Source organism: Carassius auratus, unplaced genomic scaffold (assembly GCF_003368295.1).
Source record: "Carassius auratus strain Wakin unplaced genomic scaffold, ASM336829v1 scaf_tig00006882, whole genome shotgun sequence".
In the NCBI taxonomy this organism is placed as follows: domain Eukaryota; kingdom Metazoa; phylum Chordata; class Actinopteri; order Cypriniformes; family Cyprinidae; genus Carassius; species Carassius auratus.
In genome coordinates this window covers 135,001-156,714 of record NW_020523792.1, presented here as the reverse complement: position 1 = coordinate 156,714, position 21,714 = coordinate 135,001, and the positions used below count along the sequence as shown (strand labels likewise).

General features: G+C 36.8%; 1 protein-coding gene across 4 annotated transcripts in view; it reads left to right on the top strand.

Moving 5' to 3' along the window:
• Window positions 1–21,714, top strand: part of rptor (regulatory associated protein of MTOR, complex 1) — a 238,779-nt gene that overhangs the window by 97,003 nt on the left and 120,062 nt on the right. For all 4 annotated transcript variants that reach the window (XM_026244674.1, XM_026244672.1, XM_026244673.1 and 1 more), the window contains exon 8: window positions 5,389–5,448. In XM_026244674.1, the coding sequence (XP_026100459.1) occupies window positions 5,389–5,448 (60 nt within the window). The remainder of the gene's footprint in view (window positions 1–5,388; window positions 5,449–21,714) is intronic.

Here is a 21,714-nt window from a genome sequence, read left to right as displayed (position 1 = left end):
ATATTGACCGCATGAAAATAGATAACTAATATAGTGTCCCTTCTTTAATTTTTCAGTAATGTGTGATAACTTGAGAATATGTTGTCAGTACTATTAAAATAAGATCAGATTGAATGGTATTTAGGAGATTATAGTATTTGCATTATTACTATACTGGGCCTTATTGAAGTTTATAAAAAAAAAATATAATGATTATTTTTTTTGTTTATGCACATAGATAACTATTAGATGAGTTTGAATGAGTTTAAATTATTGATTAGAAATAGTTCATAGAAGCAAAGCTTGATTGAGTGTAACGGGATTTGGAAATTGGCTCATCTGAACATCCTGTCAATTAAAATCTATGGTATTTTTATGATTTTTAATGTTCATTTTTATGAAAACTGTAAGTCCAATCAGTTATAAAATATATAGCACACCACATCTGTTTAAATACTTGAAAATGTTTCATTTATGTGCATAAAAAAAAAAAAAGAATAAATATTCATTATTTTCTTACAAACTTTCATAAAACCCAATATACCGTAATTCCTCAAATAAAAACCGGAAGTCAAATAAACACAGGGCCTCTTATAGTGGCCGGGGACATGGTCAACATGGACAAATAAAGGCTGGTCTTAAAGGGTTAGTTCGCCCAATTTGCAAAATTATGTCATTAATAACTTACCCTCATGTTGTTCCAAACCCGTGAGACCTCAGTTTATTTTTGGAACACAGTTTAAGATATTTTAGATTTAGTCCGAGAGCTGTCAGTCCCTCCCTTGGAGCGGTGTGTACGGTATACTGTCCATGTCCAGAAAGGTAATAAAAACATCTTCAAAGTAGTCCATGTGACATCAGAGGGTCAGTTAGAATTTTTTGAAGCATCGAAAATACATTTTGGTCCAAAAATTGCAAAAACTACGACTTTATTCAGCATTGTCTTCTCTTCCATGTCTGTTGTGAGACAGTTCAAAACAAAGCAGTTTGTCATATCCGGTTCGTGCACGAATCATTCGATGTAACCGGATCTTTTTGAACCAGTTCACCAAATCGAACTGAATCGTTTAAAACTGTTTGTGTCTTCAATACGCATTAATCCACAAATGACTTAAGCTGTTAACTTTATTAATGTGGCTGACACTCCCTCTGAGTTCAAACAAATCAATAACCCGGAGTAATTCATTTATTCAAACAGTACACTGACTGAACTGCTGTGAAGAGAGAACTGAAGATGAACACCGAGCCGAGCCAGATAATGACATTAATATGATAATGAACTAGAAATAAAGGCCTGCCTCTAATAAAAGCCTGCTTCAAATAAAAGCCTGTTACCTTCTGCAGTTCAGGTAAATAAAGGCCCCGGCTTTTATTTGAGGAATTACGGTAGTAATTATGCAAAAACGATCATCTCCTAAATACCATTAAATTTGATCATATTTTAATAGTATTGCCAATATATTTATCAAGTTATCACACATTACTGAAAAAGTGAAGAAGGGACACTTTGATAGTTATCTATTTTCATGTTGTGCATATAATAGTACTCACATAAAGACTCATAATTTACTTGAAAAGATACATGTCCATTGTGTAACTGCATCATCTATACAAACCATTGTGCTTGGACCTCTTGTGATCACCTTGATTTAAACCGCATTGTTTCAGTTACCTTGTGTGTCGTTGCCCACAACGTGACTGTGAAATAGCAAACATGGGAAAAATAGGCATGACGTATTTCGTATCCAGCTAGACACCCCTGTCGTAGCTGTTATCATAGTCTAGGCTTTTTATTAGAAAAGAAAAATGCAAGGGACCATGGATCGATCGATCTATCGATCTATCTATCTATCTATCTATCTATCTATCTATCTATCTATCTATCTATCTATCTATCTATATGCTAATAATGTTAGAAACATGCTAGTCGAATGCTAATAATGTTCTAAGAATGTTAACAACATGCTAGTCGCATGTTAGTCATGCTAGAAAAAAAGCTAGCAACATGCTAATCATGCTAGAAACATGCTAGCAACATGCTAGTCGCATGTTAGTCATGTTAGAAACATGCTAGTCACATGTTCACAATGCTAGAAACATACTAGCAACATGCTAATCACGCTAAAAACATGGTGGCAACATGCTAGTCGCATGCTATTCATGCTAGAAACATGCTAGAAACATGTTAATCATGTTAGCAACATGCTAAGCATGGTAGAAACATGCTAGCAACATGCTAATCATGCTTGAAATGTCCTAGCGACATGCTAATAATGCTAGAAACATGATACCGACATGCTAGTCATGCGATAAACATGCTAATAACTTGCGAATCATGCTACAAACATACTAACAACATGTTAACAAAATGCCAATCATGCTAGTCACATGCTGATCATGCTAGAAACATGCTAGCGACATGTTAATCATGTTCGAAACATACTAGCGACATGCTTATGTTAGAAACATGGTAGCGACATGTTAACAAAATGTGAATCATGCTAGCGAAATGCTAACAATATGTTAATCATGCTAGAATCAGACTAACAACATGTTTATCATGCTAGCAACATGCTAGAAACATGTTAATCATGTTAGAAACATGTTAACAACATGCTAGTCGCATGCAAATCATGCTAGCAACATGCTAGTCGCATGTTAATCGTACTAGAAACATGCTAGCAACATGCTAATCATGCTAGCAACATGGTAGCTGCATGATAATCATGCTAGAAACATGCTAGCAACATGCTAGTCGCATGCTAAAGAAAAATGTTAACTACATGCTAATCATGCTAGAAACATGTTAATTATGCTAGAAACATACTAGCAACGTTAATCATGATAGAAACATACTAGCAACATGCTAATCATGCTTGAAACATGCTTCTATCTTCTATTTATTTATCTATCTATCTATCTATCTATCTATCTATCTATCTATCTATCTATCTATCTATCTATCTATCTATCTGTCTTTCTAACTAATCTATCATTCTTTCAAACTAATCTATCATTCTTTCTTTTTCAAACTAATCTATCATTCTTTTGAACAAATGTATCTATCATTCCAACTAATATATCTTTCTTTCTTTCAACTAATCTATCAATCTAACTCTAAACTAACTTTTTTTTCTAGTTAATCTTAAGTTTTCTTTTCTTTATCAAAGACAGTCGGAATTTAGGATAAGATTTTATAGCAACTTGCACGCGCCAATTCACACGCAATAAACATGTATTTAGTTTATTAAGCATAATATGACAAAGTTATGTTGGCAGCCCTGTATGATGTTCAACATCTCAAGAGCTTGGTTGTAGCTAGTTCAACTCACTGTCAAACTTTGTGAGGTACCAACGGTGTACACTGACGGGACAGCGTTATCTGTTAATGACGCATGTCTCACAAACCCCATTTCGTGTTCTGCCCAATTTTTGAAGCATTCGTGCGTGAAGTGCTTCGAGCACATCTGTGACCACTCTGTTATCCCTCCTTCCTCGAAATGTAAAAAAAATCGAGCCACCTGGACCGTAACGAGGAAATTTTAGGGAAAGGGAAAAGTGTTCCGTGAGTTCCACAACCAAAAATGCACCTCCTCGCCATCTCTCCTTTCACGCGCTGTCAATGCTCGCAAACACACAGGCAGCCTGTCTACTGTCAGTTGGAGGGGCGTGGTTACGGATTAAGCAGACACCCAATTCTTCAAGCCTACGTCATCAGTGAATGTCCTCCAATGCAGAGGGGAGGGGCATTTTCAGATTTTGATTAAAGATTATGAAGCCAAAATTTTTTTGTGTGTGGATTGACTCACATGGATGAATTGTTCAGCACAAAACGATCAATTTAGGCGAACAAAGTAAATATAGTCAATTTTGATTTCATGTATAAAAAGGCTTTATCTGCAACCAGCATTAGCTCAGATGAAAAATTTAAGATGGGGTCAGAAAATGTATATAATTTCATATAGTTAATATCACATGAAGAGCGCTGTTTTTTTTTTTTCTCCAAAACCAAGCATTATTACAAATGTGATATTGAATTTTGTAATAATAAAAACTTCCTAATCATCAGGAAGGAGGAGGCGGGAACTGGCGGACAATCAAATGAAACTTTAATAATTCAAAATAAACACAAAACAGCGCATCCGCCCCTCACGGACGACTAATGCGCACAAACAAAAAGCAAAACATAAACTAAAAGCCCAGACCTGGTCCTCTCTCATCCTTCACTGTCGTCACTCCCGTTTTATACAGTATCCTTCCATCTCCTCTGTGGGACTCGAGACCGGTGGTGGGTCGCAGGTGTCGCAGGCGTTCACACATCCCTCGGCCCAGCCCCACTCGTCACAAATTTATACAACAGTTAAATAAACTAGTTAATATTAATAAATTACATTTTAGACACCGTATTTCATATTTTTGCTTAAAAAAATATATATTTAAAACATAGCCACAGCACTGTTTTGTGTCTCTGAGCAACAGGATGCCGTTTTTTTCCCAAATGAATGAACTGTTTAAATTATTCAGTTCCATCGTAATGAATCCTTTATTAACAGTGACTTACTTGCAGTTTTAATTTCACATTTCATCACTGATGCATAGACAGTATTAAATGATTTAGAAAGAAATTCTGTGTGAACTTGAATACTTAGCTACACATCAGAAATCACCGATCACAGATCAGACATTTATGAACACTTTTAATCACTGTTTGTTGGCGGTGCTGTCAAATTCATATAATAAAAATCTGTTTGTAAAACCTGTGCTGACATTACGACTGAATTAAATGTAAAAAATAAACTGGATCCATTTTCTCTAAATTCTATGGGCAGTCAAAGCAGAGAAAGGGGAGTAAACCTTTTCCCATATGACGACATATGGGGAAGATTCCAGATCGGCCCGTCTGAGCTTTCATTTTCTCAAAGGCAGAGCAGGACACCCAGTGCTTGGTTTACACCTATTGAAGTTTCTAGCCGCTGGGGGACCATAGACAGGCTAGGGGAACTCATAATAATGTGAACCTCATGAAGTGAAATTTTCATGTCATGGGACCTTTAAACAGTGTGTAAATGACACTTCTAATGGAGCTTCTGTTTCCTCTGCATTGCAAATATATATTTTGTTGATGCTGATTTAATTTGCTTGGTAACAACCCAAATGCATGAATCTGACTTAAAAGATGGTGCACACATTTAGAATTTGATTACTATAACTGTGATTTTATGTATGTCTTGTGTGGAGGTCTATGAAAGTTTGGAGATTGGGTGTAGCGAGAGGTCTAAGAGTGCTAAGAGGTCAAGCCTGGTTTGAGTAATCACTAATAAATACATATGAAGATATTTGAGTGAAATCGAATGAGGCAGAAATTGACAGGAGTGTCTATGTAGTGTCTGAGTGTCTTTTTTCCCTAAGGTTCTGTATGCAGAAGAGTGCAAAGCTGGTGCCCGGAGTGACCTTGGACCTGATTGAGAAGTAGGTTAAATATATATATATTTTTTTATAAATATATAAAATATATGCCCTTTCTAGCCCTCATTTGGTTGTCTGCCTTTCTTGGTCTTTTCAGCTGTCATATTTGTCAAATTCTATTTTTATGTAGTTTGTTCTTAATTTTTGTTTGTTCTCTAGAAATAGCAGAGAAACCTTGGAATAGCCATGTAAATTAAAGGTGCAATAGGTGATTGTCTTCAGAAACATTTTTGTTATGCTGGTTGAAAGTCTTTTCACATCCCGATTGCAATCTTTAAGTTAAGTGGTGTTAATTTATTTATCTGTAAATATATATTCTGTGAAAGGCTTAGGCCCAGGAAATTAGGGCTGTGCAAAAAATCGAATGCGAAATTCGCATTTTAGGGGCTTGACGCCCGCGGACATGGGAAAAAAAAACAAAGACAGCATTTAACCATTTACTACACAGAGCCGTAATTCACTGACAATCTACACAAAATCGATTTTAAAATTGCAGGCGATTCTTTGTCGATTTTGAAAGCGATTTTGTGTTAGTTGTCGGTAGACTACGGCTCTGTGTAGTAACTGTCGCTCCACCTGAACCTTCATATTTTTTTTCATATCTGTGGTTTGAAGCAAACCCAATACCAATAACGTGATATTTAGCACCTAAAATGCTAATGCTAACCAAGGCAACCCTTCCAAAAAACTTATATTTCAACCCCGGGAAGCAATTTTTATTGGGGAACCTCCTGGAAACACGCTTGGGCAATTAGCACGAGCCACGCACACTGTGAAGCGGGAGCAGCTCGAGGAGGATCCGCTTGGTCTTAAAGCCTTTCTTAAATACCTATGATCACAAATAACAATGATTTTCACCAAAAATAATGATTAATTATTAATTGTATTATTTTGGTCTCGTGAAAATAATAATATGGTCTGCGAGAAAATAATGAATAAAAAGAGAACGGGTGCTGTGAGTGCAGGCATATTTCAATCCAGTAACATGACAACACACCGCTCCTCACAGCCAAAAAACAGACCGAATTCAGTACAGCTGGATTAGGTTGGGGTTTTTGGGGTAGTCCTGTATACAGGGACGTAGCACCAAATTTTGGGCCCTGGGTACATCTTGCTGGGCCCCCGTACCAAATACCATAGTGATACCAATGGGTGGGATATTTTGAAGAAAGTCGGTAACCAAACGACTGATGGACCCCATTGACTTCCATAGTAGGAAAAAAAATACTATGGAAGTCAATGGGGACCAGCAACTGTTTAATTACCAACCTTCTTTAAAATATCTTCTTTTGTGTTCAGCAGAAGAAAGGAAATCATACCGGTTTGGAACAACTTGGGGGAGTGTAAATGAAGACAGAATTTTCATTTTTGGGTGAACTATCCCTTTAAAGTTTAAATAACAATGTACCAATTTTGCTTATTTCCTCTTAACACTTAAATACTAATTACTAAGTGTTAAAACAGGCAATTTCGCTAAAAGCTCACCTTGTCTCACCGTCACATCCACCGCACTGTCACTGCTTTCACTTGGCCATGATGAGGGGCCAGCTGCTGCAGGGTCTGAAACGGAAATATATGGCTTCAAATGGTTTCTAAAATATCCTTTATTGTCAAAATACCTTTTTTAAAGTGCAGGCTAAGTTCAAGTTAATTGCTGATTATTTGTCGGTTTAAAATAAATGCAGACTATAGAATCACAGGGTACACTAACCGCCAAACTAGACATTCAGTCTTTGAATTATATTTTAAAATTAAAATAAATGAAATCTGTGTTTTCGCGGGTGTTAGATTTTGACAATGGAGGTAAATATACAGTGTTTTCATGTAAACTTCTGACTCTGGGGAGAACTCCTCCAAGAGTAGATATTTATGTTAAAACAATGTCAAGGCTCGATGACGCATTTGGAGCTCACCTTTCTTTTAAAAAAACTGAGTAAGCAACTGCTTGCCCTCATTTGCCTTTCTCTCTTTAATCTTCTTTTCTTTTTGTTTTTGAGCCCCTGATTTTCCTTTCTTAAGGAAAGACATGACTCTTTCCCTGTCTTCCTAGTTCATATCAAGGCTAACTCCAGCTCCTGTCTCATTAACTGATTCACCGCAGGTCTGCAGCAGAAGCACCTGAACTGCTGGTCGTACCATTTACATTGATTTGAGAGCGGTGGTGTGGCCCTGCACAGCATGAAAATTACTTTTTTAATATACCAAACCAGTGCCTAACTACAAGTTTAGTTTTGCACAGGAACTTTTTTATTTGTACATAAATGCTATACAAATGTTAGTGCATGTGTATGTATGTATAGAAAAGGGCCAAATTTATAACTGAGACATGATGATAAAAAAAAAGTAATGCTATTACATTAATGCTGGAAAGACCTTTATTTTATTCATCTGTTTATTTTTTTAATACTAACCCATCATGCATCTAACCATCCACATAAGAGCTGTTCAGATTAAAACTGGTAACTTCCCAATGAGTCAGTGTCATGGATGTTGGACAGAGCAAGTGTAAATATATTTTCTAGCCTATATTTTCATTTCGTTATGCCGATGGTTTAGGTTATGTATTTATTTTTATTTCTTATATAAATTATTTGTAAATATAGCAGACGCTGTCTAACCGTGTCTACACCAAACTGACTTGTTCATTTCGTTGGGTGAAACATTTCTGTCACTCGGCAGCAGAGTATGTGAAAGTGGAGCAGCAACAATTTCCCTCCGCGCTCAGAGCATTTAATATCACTCCACTCTGCTCTCACTGATACCAGAAACACCGCTCCGCCTTCGTACCATGGATAAAGTGTCAATGTTATGTTTATAACGTAGCCTATAAAAATAAAATGAAAATAAATAAATAAATAAAATAACTAGGGGATTAGGTTATTGTGTGCAAACTTTTTTTCCTACCAAACACCAAACTAATAACATTGTCAGCATTAAAAGGTATACTTGCTGCTTTCTGCTGTGCAAATTGTGTTTGTGATCAAAATAACAGTACATTTTCATCAATTATTTTATCTACAGATCGATGCATTTCTTAAAGATTTACTGATGAAATAGGCTAGCACTGTAAATGTACATGTGTTTAAATGCATTATTGCGACAGCAATTGCGTTTGAATGTGCTGTATCTGTTTAAATCATGTATTCGTGATAGAGTGGTGGTGAAATCGCTCTTGGAGCAAGTGAAAACCACGATGCTCCGGTTTTCAAAAAATCAGCTCCTCGCTCCAGTCAGAATCACACCGCTCCGCTCATACTCTTCTAGGCAGCATGTCTCAAATGTGCAGGGAGGGTTGAGCCCCATCAGAACCACGGGAGCCCTGAGTGGAGCGTCGGTGGATGTAAAACAAAAACATCAGATTTTCATTCAAACAAATTGATGTAAACTACACATTCGAATTAATCGATAACATCAATTTATCACCCAGCCCTATGTTGCATTATTTTTATTTTGGGAGACATTATATTTTGTAGACTTTGTGATTTAAAATGCACAAACCAGAAGCACAATATCTGCAGAGAAGGGTTGGGCATTCTCAAAACATAAAATATCAGTTTTATTTCAGGATGTGCCTTTAGAAAGAAATGCAACCTTCACAGATTAGCCTACATGATGCTTTTATTTTGATTTGATACGTTTAAATGACATTTCAAGATTTCTGTAGATATAATACTACTCATGTATGTGAGAATTTTCAGTTATTTCATTATCAGGAAAAAATACTGCACACTATTTAAATGTGTCAAATCTAAAATGTGGTGTAGAGAAAATATAAGCACAGGCTTAGAGGTTACAACATTCATGATCGCATTAAAAGTTTTTCTTCTGCACAAAGCTCATCACATTGACACCATCACAATGGTGCTGCTGTTTTAATGCATGTAGTTGTACATGAAACCTGAGGCAGTCCTTGTGATTATGATAACTAAATGATGAGTTGGAACAATAGTGGTGCCAAAATTAGCACGTTAAAAGAGGCAATTAATTTTTTTCAGATTAAACTGTTATAAATAATTAACGCAAGAAGTTTGTTCAAGTCGCAGAACATCTTTTTGACCACATCAAACAGGAGACGTTTAGGATGTGCACTCCAACTTAACTTCAGCACCAGGCACTAGTCCAATGAGCAAGAAAACTGTCTGTGCTCGTAACGCATGTTCTTTAATTGCACACACAAAGGTGTCGCCGCGCAATGTAGCCTGTATCTTTTCATATCAAATCGGGAAAAACTATGTGCGTCTTTAGTCTCCATCATCTAACACACCCAGTTCAATTCATCAATAAAGACATTAGTAGAGACTTGAAGACCTGAAGTGTGTCAGAATAGGTAAAAAGAGTTGAGAAAAAATGATGCATCAGATCCGCGTCATGATCAGCAGTGGCAGCTCTTATAAAAGCAGTGGAAAAAGAGAAAATGAGGAAATAAAGAACTTTTGTAGCTTTAAGGATTCAGGATTCAGGATCCTATAGTTGTAAAGCACTGCAGTTTTCATTAGATGCGATGAATGAAGCTGAAGTACTAGATGCTGTAGAATCTACATTTGTTGTTGTATTTCTGATGTTTTCTGTTTTATCAGTGAAGAAAGTCATTAATGTTAAACTGTGAGAGAATATTCTGTACATTCTGTTTTTCCATGCAGTTCTGAAAATGTCCATGTGAGTTTTTCTCCATTTTCTCTCAAGATTATGAGTTTCTTTCTTGAGAGAATGGGTGTTACTGTTGTACCATAGTGCAGTATGTTTTTCTCTAACCTTTTTCAATTTGATTGGGGCAACAACGTCTAATGTATTAGAGAAGATAGTGCCCATGTTGCCCATGACATTATGAAATGTCGCATATTTGACTGGGCACAATATGTTTCGGCACAGTATGTCTTGAGACACCAAGTCTTATTATATGCTAGCACAAATTAAATATCAAAAGGAAACTGTTGTGTACATATTATTTTTAACTTAATATTTAGTATTTGGTAACATGTAATATGGGCCCTGATGTCAGGTAGCTGCTAAAAAAAATTACCAAGCTGTCTTCTAAAACCACTTCTTAAAAATGTGTGTGCATGGTTAGGACTAAAACAAATGTCTCCCAAGTTCGACATTATCGAAGTGAAATCCAGTGTGTTAGCTGTATTGAGTGGTGTATGTATCATACTGTGGAAAAGAACCGTGTCAAGCCAAGAAAGTTATAGCCTACCTAGATTCACACTGACACTAAATTATACCTTCAGCTAGCGAGAAGTTACTCCATAAATTGTGTTCCATAAAACATACAGCTCCTGGAGACCATGTGCATTACTCATGATAGGAAACAAATTAAGATGAAGTAAGTTTGCTGAATGGATAGAGTTAAGTTTGGCATTGTGGGGCTGTCAGAAAGGTGTGTGTGTGGTGATAGATGGCATCTGGGAGAAGCAGCATGTTAGTCAGTTGCACATTAGAGACGATGACATTTGCTTGAGATTTCTGCCCAGCTTGAGCTGCCTGACTCACCAACTCCTCACGAGGACAGAGCCCACTGCTGCCAGTCACATACACAGTGCTGATGCCTGTGACTCTCACTATCAGGTGTCAGGAGTTTGTAATAATAAACTTTGGTTTCACATGCATACATACAGTTTTATACATTTCTAACTCTGTCTCGCTCTGTATCTTTTCTACACATGGGTATTGCAAATATAAGTAAAATTCAAGTTATTACCCAAACCTGCCTCTAAACCAGTATTCTAGCTGTCATGAAACCCCATAAGTGACTGATTTAAAATGCTCTTCATGGAGAACTCGTATAAATAACATTCCACATGAGAAAAATGTACTAATTGATTTCAGTAGAGTGTGACCATTTACCAGAGCCGGACAGTAACGGAGTACATTTACTTGAGTACAGTACTTAAGTACAATTTTGAAGGATCTGTACTTTACTCGATTATCATTTTCGGGGAGTACTCATGACTTTACTCAAGTACATTTGAGAGGCAAATATTGTACTCTTTACTCCTCTACATTTCTATCCATAACCGTAAGTACCCGTTACTTTTTCGGCCCCGTCCACACAGAGATGGAGCTTACTCCAATCCGATCTTTTTTTTTCCTCATCTAAAGAAATATCAGCATCCACACAAAACCACAAAATGATGTAGTAAAGGAGAAGACATGGACTTGCACATAAACCTTGATTGTGGTACACAAACGAACATGGAACAATACATTTATTAATCTGTATAATGTTAGTTAATAAAAAATACAATCGTTCAGTGTTTGTTCATGTTTTTGTTGCTGTTATGTGACGTAGTGGTGTTTGACTAGGGGCAAGACGTGGGCTGATGACGTCATATTTTCAGGGATTCGCCAACCAGACGAAAACGAAAAGGTGCCGTTTTCATATTTATCCACTCTGGGACCCGGTTTCAAAAAACATGGGTTTGACTCTTCCAAATGCCAGATCCGTGTGGACGAAAACTATGGGATTATAATCCCGCCAAATGTATTGCAGTCACAGAGCGAAAAATAACAAGCAAAGATCAAATATTTAAAAACACGTGTAAAATAATAACGCACAAAACTGAAAAACAAATGCAGTTTTTTTTAAATAACAAAAAGCACAGTCATGGATTGAAAAAAATAAGCGTAAATCAAAAATGTAAACGCATTTAAAATTCTATTGCACAAAACTGAAACATGAATTCAACATTTTCCAAATCTCAAGCAAAATCAGGTTTCCTGCCCATGTTATTTTTTTGTGTGCTTGTGGTATTTTCCCCTTTGCTTTTGTTTCCACGTTCTGCGCTTGCGTTTCTAAAAGTTGCAGTTTGAGTTTTATGTAAATCAGGGGAGGCTTCAGCGTCACCATTGGCCGCAAGTTCTAGATTGACAGCTGCGCCTCTAGCCAATAAGTTCAAGGGGGAGTTGACGTGACTCCAATGCGACTCGTGGCTGCTGTGGCAGGTGTGTGTGTGTGTGTGTGTGTGTGTGTGTGTGTGTGTGTGTGTGTGTGTGTGTAAAAAAAAAAAAAAAAAGGTGTGTGTGAAGTAGAGGGTGATGGTGACACGGGAGTGGATTTTCAAATCTCTCCCGTCCCCCTCCCGCAAAAAAAGATCCCGTCCCAATCCCACGAAACAAACTGGGAGAAATTCCCATCCCATTTCCCGGAATGACTCACGATCTCTCCCTCTCCCATGTTGTTATTTATATATATATATATATATATATATATATATATATATATATATATATATATATATATATATATATATATATATATATATATATATTTTTTTTTTTTTTTTTTCAGACGGAATATTTCAGTTACAGTGAAAAAATACAGCACAGATCACAGCATGCCCACTTTAGTTAAATATTTTTTTTTTTGTTAGTTTTTATTTTATTTTATTGAACTGAAAGCAATCTTAAACAATGCACATTGTGCATTTCACACACGTTTTCTGTGTTTTTTTTTTTTTTTTTTTTTTTTTTTTTTTTGAGCATAGACATTGCACTCTGAGAGTGGCACTCTCTATAGATTTATTTTTCATACATGGAGTTTCTCGCTCAAGTTCACATTTTAAGAGCAAGTGAGAGCACTGGTGCCTCCATCTGTCCTGCTGTTCAGTGTACAAACACACTTCAATAGCGCACATTTCTGTAGGTCAACATTAGATTGAGCGGCCACATAAAGTTATTACAACATATGTCTTTTCGATGAAAAGCTATATTTGAGGTCTATGAATGATAGGTGGGCTTCTGTACTGCCCGATGTAGGCTACTGTACCACATAGACCAGCCGTTACCGATCTGTCCTTTACCTGCCACACCAGAGCAAACAGGAGGAGAGTACAATTGTGTTCAAAATTAAAATATAAACCTACAGTTTATACTTTATTTTTTTTAAAAGGTAGGCTAGTTGAAAGTTGGGGATCAAAGTGTTATTAAGATTCCAGGTCCCACCAACATTTTTTGCCGTCCCAACCCCAATCCCGTGATAGTGATTTTGTTTACAATCAATGTCAGCCTCTAGTGTGAAGATGGATAACCAGCGTCAGCAGGCAAATCCCGGAAGATCTCAGGTAATTGGTCTTAAATATTTTGTTAGTGGGTGACAGAAACATTCCCTTTGTGTGATATTTAATGCAATATTTAATCTAGTCAATAAAGCTGGTTGTGTAATCAGCGGTAAATCTCAATCACCGTATGACATGAGAATGATCACTGTATGACATTAAAGTACCGCACGAGCGATCCGAATGCATTGGATCAGTGTGCTCTCTTATTGCTCTCTCTCGCGGTACTTTGATGTCCTACAGTGATCATTCTGTGCAGCTGCTTCAAGACGAACGTTAATGCTGCTCCTTGTGAAAGCGCGCAGGTGATGGAGATTTACCGCTGATTACACAACCGGCTTTACTGACAAGATAAATTAAATATCGCGTGTAATTTATTGTGCAGCCCAACTGCCTAAAATATAAAGTATTGGTAAATAAACCAAACTAACAAGACACGTGTTAACAGGCTAGATATCGGACTACATAGTGCTTGCAGAAAATAACATAATACACAAAGGGAATGTTTCTGTCACCCACTAACAAAATATTTATGGCTTATTACCTGAGATCACTTGGGATTTGTCTGCTGACGCTGGTTATCCATCTTCACACACCTGCCACAGCAGCCACGAGTTGCATTGGAGTCACGTCAACTCCCCCTTGAAATGATTGGCTAGAGGCGCAGCTGTCAATCTAGAACTTGCGGCCAATGGTGACGCTGAAGCCTGCCCTGATTTACATGAAACTCAAACTGCAACTTTTAGAAATGCAAGTGCAGAGCGTGGAAACAAGAGCAAAAGGGGAAAAGACCACAAGCACACAAAAAAATTACATATGAGCAGGAAACCTGAATTTGTTTGCGATTTTGAAAATGTTGAATTCATGTTTCAGATTTGTGTAATCCATGACTGCGCTGTTTGTTATTTTATAAAATTGCATTTGTTTTTCGGTTTTGTGCGTTATTATTTTACACGTGTTTTTAAATATTTTCTGCGCATTATTTTTCGATCTGTGACTGCAATACATTTGGCGGGAAAATAATCCCATAGAAAACGCCCACCACTAAAAAAAATTGTGCAACGAAAAAAAAAAAGGAAAAAAGAAAAATTTCGGAAACCCTCTCAAGCGTGATTGGATAGTGCAGGCGCCTCTGATTGGGAAAGCACATCAGCAATCACCTTCAGCTTTCCGCCAAAGACTTCATGACATTTGATTGAATTGAAGTACGGTACACAGAGTTGTGTACACAGTAGTACAGAGTTATCACATACACATAGATTGTGACATAGATTCTTTCACATAGACATAGATTCTGAAAGTATTTTCTTCTGCCTTTGCCTGTTTGTCAATGTGAGAGAAAGGGGCTTTATACTGTCACTCAAAGCAGCTGGATTTTATGTTTCCTACTTTGTACGCTGACCTAAACACAGCTGATTAGCGGATTTTCTTTAATCATTTATATTTCCTCTTCTATGCTGTGTGTATAACACGGTCAGATTCAGAGGTGTGTCAGAACATTGCTGTATTGCTTTCTTTGCTGGTTTAGGTTTATTGATTTGATTGATGAAAAAACAGAGAAACTCACATGTTCATACAATTGTTAGCTGAATTTTCTTTTCTGATATTGCACATTAATGTAAGCTGAGCATTTTCTTTGATGTTCTTGAGTATGCGGTGTGTTTAACACAGGTTCAAATGTGGGTGCAAAAAAATCCATTAAAACTCTAGCAGAGGTTTTTCAGAGCATTGCCATTGTGCTATTGCCTTGAGGGCAAGTGAGAAATGTTAAATAAAGCACCATGGTAAATAGATGAAAATGACTTGATTTTACTTTCAATTTCTTTTTACATTCTCCAAGGTATTAACATTACAATTTTTCATAACTTCATGTAGGAAGTTTCTGTACATAAATGTAAGCACTGTGGCAATAGTAATGCAATATTATAAAAAAAATGTACTTTTGATACTCAAGTACTTTTAAAAACAAGTACTTCAGTACTTTTACTTAAGTACACATCTGACTGTAGTACTTTTACTTGTACTTGAGTAAAATTTTGCAAGGGGTATCTGTACTTTTACTCAAGTAATGAAACTGTGTACTCTGTCCGCCTCTGTCATTTACAGTGCTCCACAGTGCAACAGAATGACAGCGACAGAACAATAAACACTTAATAAAAGAATAAAAAATACAAATAAGTGGGTATGGAATGACAATATACAAATTGACAATTGTATGCGCAGGTATATTACAATAATCAATTATGTATGTACAGATAAATTATTAAATTATATATATTCATATATATATATATATATATTAGGGCCGGGACTCGATTAAAAAAATTAATCTAATTAATTAGAGGCTTTGTAATTAATTAATCGAAATTAATCACATTTTAATCGCATATAAATATTTGACCTGAGAACAGTGAGAAGTAATTTTTTTTCACATGGATTTATAGTATACCATTGAATAATGACTGAATACATAAGCTTAAGCAACAAAATATTGTTTATTTTTGTTCAACCAAGTCTAGCAGACCAGTGCAATTTTTGCCATGAAGTGTATCAATAGCATATTTAGAAACAGTTTAGAAATAGTACATTTCAGAAATTCAGGTAGCTTATAGGTGCTGGAACCTTCTGTAAAGTGATTTTTTTTTTTTAAAGTAAAACACAATACTGTCAATTACATTCAGAACATTGGAAACACTGACTATTAGAACACATCTCTCTGTTGCTTCAGAGGCCATAACATACTAAGTCCAACTCTCAATAACCTTGGCCAAAACAATAAAGATTTCAACATAAAACTGTTGCACCAACAAAATAATACATAGTTCAACATAAAGTGTAAACTCCACGCTAGCTGCTATATGTTTTGCGTTTAGGTGATACTTGAGGCTCGATGTGCTGCTGCGGTGATATGCGAACGCTAGTTGGTGCTCTAGTATAATCGGTCCCGCCGAAACTCATCCAGTGAGAAACGTTCCGCGGTGCAAAAATAAGTTATTAAAAATGCGGGATTTTTTTTTTTGTGTAATTAATTAATCTTAGTTAACGCGTTATTTTTTGTGTAATTAATTAATCTCAATTAACGCGTTAAAGTCCCGGCCCTAATATATATATATATATATATATATATATATATATATATATATATATATATATATATATATATATATATATATATATATATATATATATATATATATATAAATGCTTTTTTATTACGTCCAAAAATTTAAGTGTACACGAAGTATGTGTGTTAGATAAATAAGTGTATCTGTGTATAAATATAAATAGTGTTGTGTGTTCCAGAGTTATTATCAAATGTTTATTAGATGGATTGCCTGAGGGAAGAAACTGTTCCTGTGTCTGGCTGTTCTGGGGCTCAGTGCTCTTTAGCGTTGACCCGATGGCAGCAGTTCAAAGAGGGCGTGTGCTGGGTGTGAGGGATCCAGAGTGATTTTGCCAGCCCTTTTGCTCACTTTGGAATGGAAGGGAAGGTTGTACCAATGGTTCGCTCAGTTCGGACTCTCTTCTGTAGTCTTCTGAGGTCAGATTTGGAAGCTGAGCAGAACCAGACAGTTACTGAAGTGCAGAGGATGGATTCAATGATGGCGGAGAAGAACTGTTTCAGCAGCTTTTCTGGCAGGTTAAACTTCCTCCGCTGGCGAAGGAAGTACAACCTCTGCTGGGCCTTTTTCACAATGGAGTCAATGTGAATGTCCCGCTTCAGGTCCTGAGAGATAGTGGTGCCCAGGAACCGGAATGACTCCACTGCAGTCACAGTGCTATTCATGATGGTGAGTGGGGGGAGAGCAGGGGGGTTTCTGCTGAAGTCCGCGATCATCTCCACTGTTTTGAGCATTTTAAGCTCCAGGTTGTTGGGAATGCACCAGACAGCCAGCTCTTTAACCCTCTGGAGTGTAAGGGTATTTTTGGGGCCTGGAGAAGTTTTGTCATGCCCTGACATTTGTGCTTTTTTCAGAAAGCACAAACTACCAGAGTAGTGGACTGCAAACATGTCGTTTGAAAGCACAATGAGTATGAGTCCGTGTTTTCCTTCAGCACCACATTACGCACACGGACTGCATATGCACTGCAGACGGATTATGTGTGAAACAGTCGTGCGTCTTGTCGTGGTTTACACTGGGAAGCTTCTTTAAAAATTTTTTAAAAATAATTCCCTGAAGCAAACCCGGCGGCTTCACCTGCATCCATGTTAGCACGTCACGTTTGATGTGGTAATTTCACGGTAGTCATACACACAGGACTCATTCTCGCCCCCTACATTGCAATTCTGTTAGGTTAACATATGTGCTAAAATATCAAGGTGAAAGTCATCATAGCTCGACTAGTATAGACCCAGCTCTCAACCCAACTTTGAGAATAGATTAATGGCGATATTTTTTTGATCGCCCGATAAGAGTCTCATGTTAACGCCGATAATGGCCAGTCACTATATATATATATATACAGTGGGGATCGAAAGTTTGGGCACCCCTTGCAGAATCTGTGAAAATATGAGTAATTTTCAAAAAATAAGAGAGATCATACTAAATGCATGTTATTTATTATTTAGCACTATCCTGAGTAAGATATTGTACATAAAACATACTAACATTTAGTCCACAAGACAAAAAAATTGCTGAAATTATTAAAATAACCCCACTCAAAAGTTTGGGAACCCTTGGTTCTTAATACTCTGTGTGGTCACCTGATGATCCTTGACTGTCTTTCTGTTTTGTGATGGTTTGTGGATGAGTCCCTTGTTTGTTCTGAACAGTTAAACTGAGAACTGTTCTTTAAGGTTCTGTAGATTATTCAGTTTTCCAGCATCTTTGCATATTTGAACCCTTTCCAGCAGTGACTTTATGATTTTGAGATGCATCTTATCACACTGAAGACATTTGAGGGACTCAAACACAACTATTTAAAAAGATTCAAACATTCACTGATGCTCCAGAAGGGTACACCAGCGGGAATACAAAAAAAACAAAAAAAAAACACCAACAGGAATACTTGAAACATGTCAACTCATTTACGCCAACATCACCTTACTGTGTCAGTATCTGGGAAAAGACGAAAAAAAAGGAGAAACATACATGCAACAAACTATCCCCGCAGCATTTAGATAGACATTTCCAACTGACTCAAACAGGGCAAAAGACATCACCGCGGCGATTGGTAGGCTACATTTACGTTACATTTACATTATAGCCACGGATATGAGACCTTACTATTTACCATTCATTCTATCATCACCATTACAGCTTACAGGGAATCCAAAGTGCACCCAAACACCAGACCTATTGGTTATTAGAGGATCTTCTATTTCTGGTCTGTTAAATGCATTAGACATTAGAGCCTGCGTGTTCTGCAGCGTGTGCTGATAGAGCGAGCGCCTTAGGGGCCGTTCACATATCGTGCCTAAAAACGCGTGGAAAACGCTAGGCGCGTCTTTCTCCTCCTTTCCAAAGCGCTCGGGCAGAAGCACCCCTGAGGCGTCTGCCTTTGCTAAGCAACAATGACGTGCTCTCTCCATGAAGACGCGGAAATTTCAGCAAAGGATAAATGGATTTGCAGCTCTAAAAATCGCTTGAGGTAGGCTAGCTCTGCTACTAAAATTATTTAAAAATTGCAATCCATATACAACTATGATCAGCTGTTCCTTCATCTTGGCTGAGCTTTCAACGTTGTTACGGAAAGGATGAAGCTGATTTGTTAGTTCTTGTCACATGACCCGCGGTGCGCTTGCGGCATTCTGAAAAGTTGAGATTTTTTTACATTTTGCTGTATCTAAAACATACCGAACAGTAACGAACCGAACCGTGACATCAGTGTACCGTATCGAACCGAACCATGAATTTTGTGAACCGTTACACCCCTAATGTGTGTGTATATATATATATATATATATATATATATATATATATATATATATATATATATATATATATATATATATATATATATATATATATATATATGTATGTATGTATGTGTATATATGTTTGTGTATATATGTATGTGTATATATGTTTGTGTATATATGTATATATGTATGTGTATATGTATATATGTATGTGTATATGTATGTATATGTGTATGTGTATATATATGTATATATGTATGTGTATATATATATGTATATATGTATGTGTATGTATATATGTATATATGTATGTGTATGTATATATGTATATATGTATGTGTATGTATATATATATATATATATATATATATATATATATATATATATATATATATATATATATATATATATATATATATATATATTAGGGGTGTAATGGTTCACAAAATTCACGGTTCGGTTCGATACGATACACTGATGTCACGGTTCGGTTCGGTACGTTTTAGATACAGCAAAATGTAAATACATCTCAACTTTTTCAGAATGCCGCGGGTCATGTGACAAGAACTAACCAATCAGCTTCATCCTTTCCCATAACAACGTTGAAAGCTCAGCCAAGATGAAGGAACAGCTGATCAGTTGTATATGGATTGCAATTTTGAAATAAATTTAGTAGCAGAGCTACTGCAAGCGATTTTTACAGCTGCAAATCCATTTATCCTTTGCTGAAATTTCTGCGTCTTCTTGGAGAGAGCACGTCATTGTTGCTTAGCAAAGACAGACGCCTCAGGGGCGCAACTGCCAGACCGCTTTGGAAACAAGGAGAAAGCGGCTTGACTAGCGTTTTCCACACGTTTTTAGGCACAATATGTGAACGGTCCCTAAGGCGCTCGCTCACTCAGTATGCGATGAAGGCTCGTTGCAAAATGTCTAATGCATTTAACAAACCAGAAATAGAAGAACCTCCAATAACCAACAGGTCTGGTATTTGAGTGCACTTTGGATTCACGGTAGTCATACACACAGGACTCGTTCTCGCCCCCTACATTGCAATTCTGTTAGGTTAACATATGTGCTAAAATATCAAGGTGAAAGTCATCATAGCTCGACTAGTATAGACCCAGCTCTCAACCCAACTTTGAGAATAGATTAATGGCGATATTTTTTTGATCGCCCGATAAGAGTCTCATGTTAACGCCGATAATGGCCAGTCACTATATATATATATATATATATATATATATATATATATATATATATACACAGTGGGGATCGAAAGTTTGGGCACCCCTTGCAGAATCTGTGAAAATATGAGTAATTTTCAAAAAATAAGAGAGATCATACTAAATGCATGTTATTTATTATTTAGCACTATCCTGAGTAAGATATTGTACATAAAACATATTAACATTTAGTCCACAAGACAAAAAAATTGCTGAAATTATTAAAATAACCCCACTCAAAAGTTTGGGAACCCTTGGTTCTTAATACTCTGTGTGGTCACCTGATGATCCTTGACTGTCTTTCTGTTTTGTGATGGTTTGTGGATGAGTCCCTTGTTTGTTCTGAACAGTTAAACTGAGAACTGTTCTTTAAGGTTCTGTAGATTATTCAGTTTTCCAGCATCTTTGCATATTTGAACCCTTTCCAGCAGTGACTTTATGATTTTGAGATGCATCTTATCACACTGAGGACATTTGAGGGACTCAAACACAACTATTTAAAAAGATTCAAACATTCACTGATGCTCCAGAAGGGTACACCAGCGGGAATACAAAAAAAACAAAAACAAAAAAACACCAACAGGAATACTTGAAACATGTCAACTCATTTACGCCAACATCACCTTACTGTGTCAGTATCTGGGAAAAGACGAAAAAAAAGGAGAAACATACATGCAACAAACTATCCCCGCAGCATTTAGATAGACATTTCCAACTGACTCAAACAGGGCAAAAGACATCACCGCGGCGATTGGTAGGCTACATTTACGTTACATTTACATTATAGCCACGGATATGAGACCTTACTATTTACCATTCATTCTATCATCACCATTACAGCTTACAGGGAATCCAAAGTGCACCCAAACACCAGACCTATTGGTTATTGGAGGATCTTCTATTTCTGGTCTGTTAAATGCATTAGACATTAGAGCCTGCGTGTTCTGCAGCGTGTGCTGATAGAGCGAGCGCCTTAGGGGCCGTTCCTTCATCTTGGCTGAGCTTTCAACGTTGTTACGGAAAGGATGAAGCTGATTTGTTAGTTCTTGTCACATGACCCGCGGTGCGCTTGCGGCATTCTGAAAAGTCGAGATGTTTTTACATTTTGCTGTATCTAAAACATACCGAA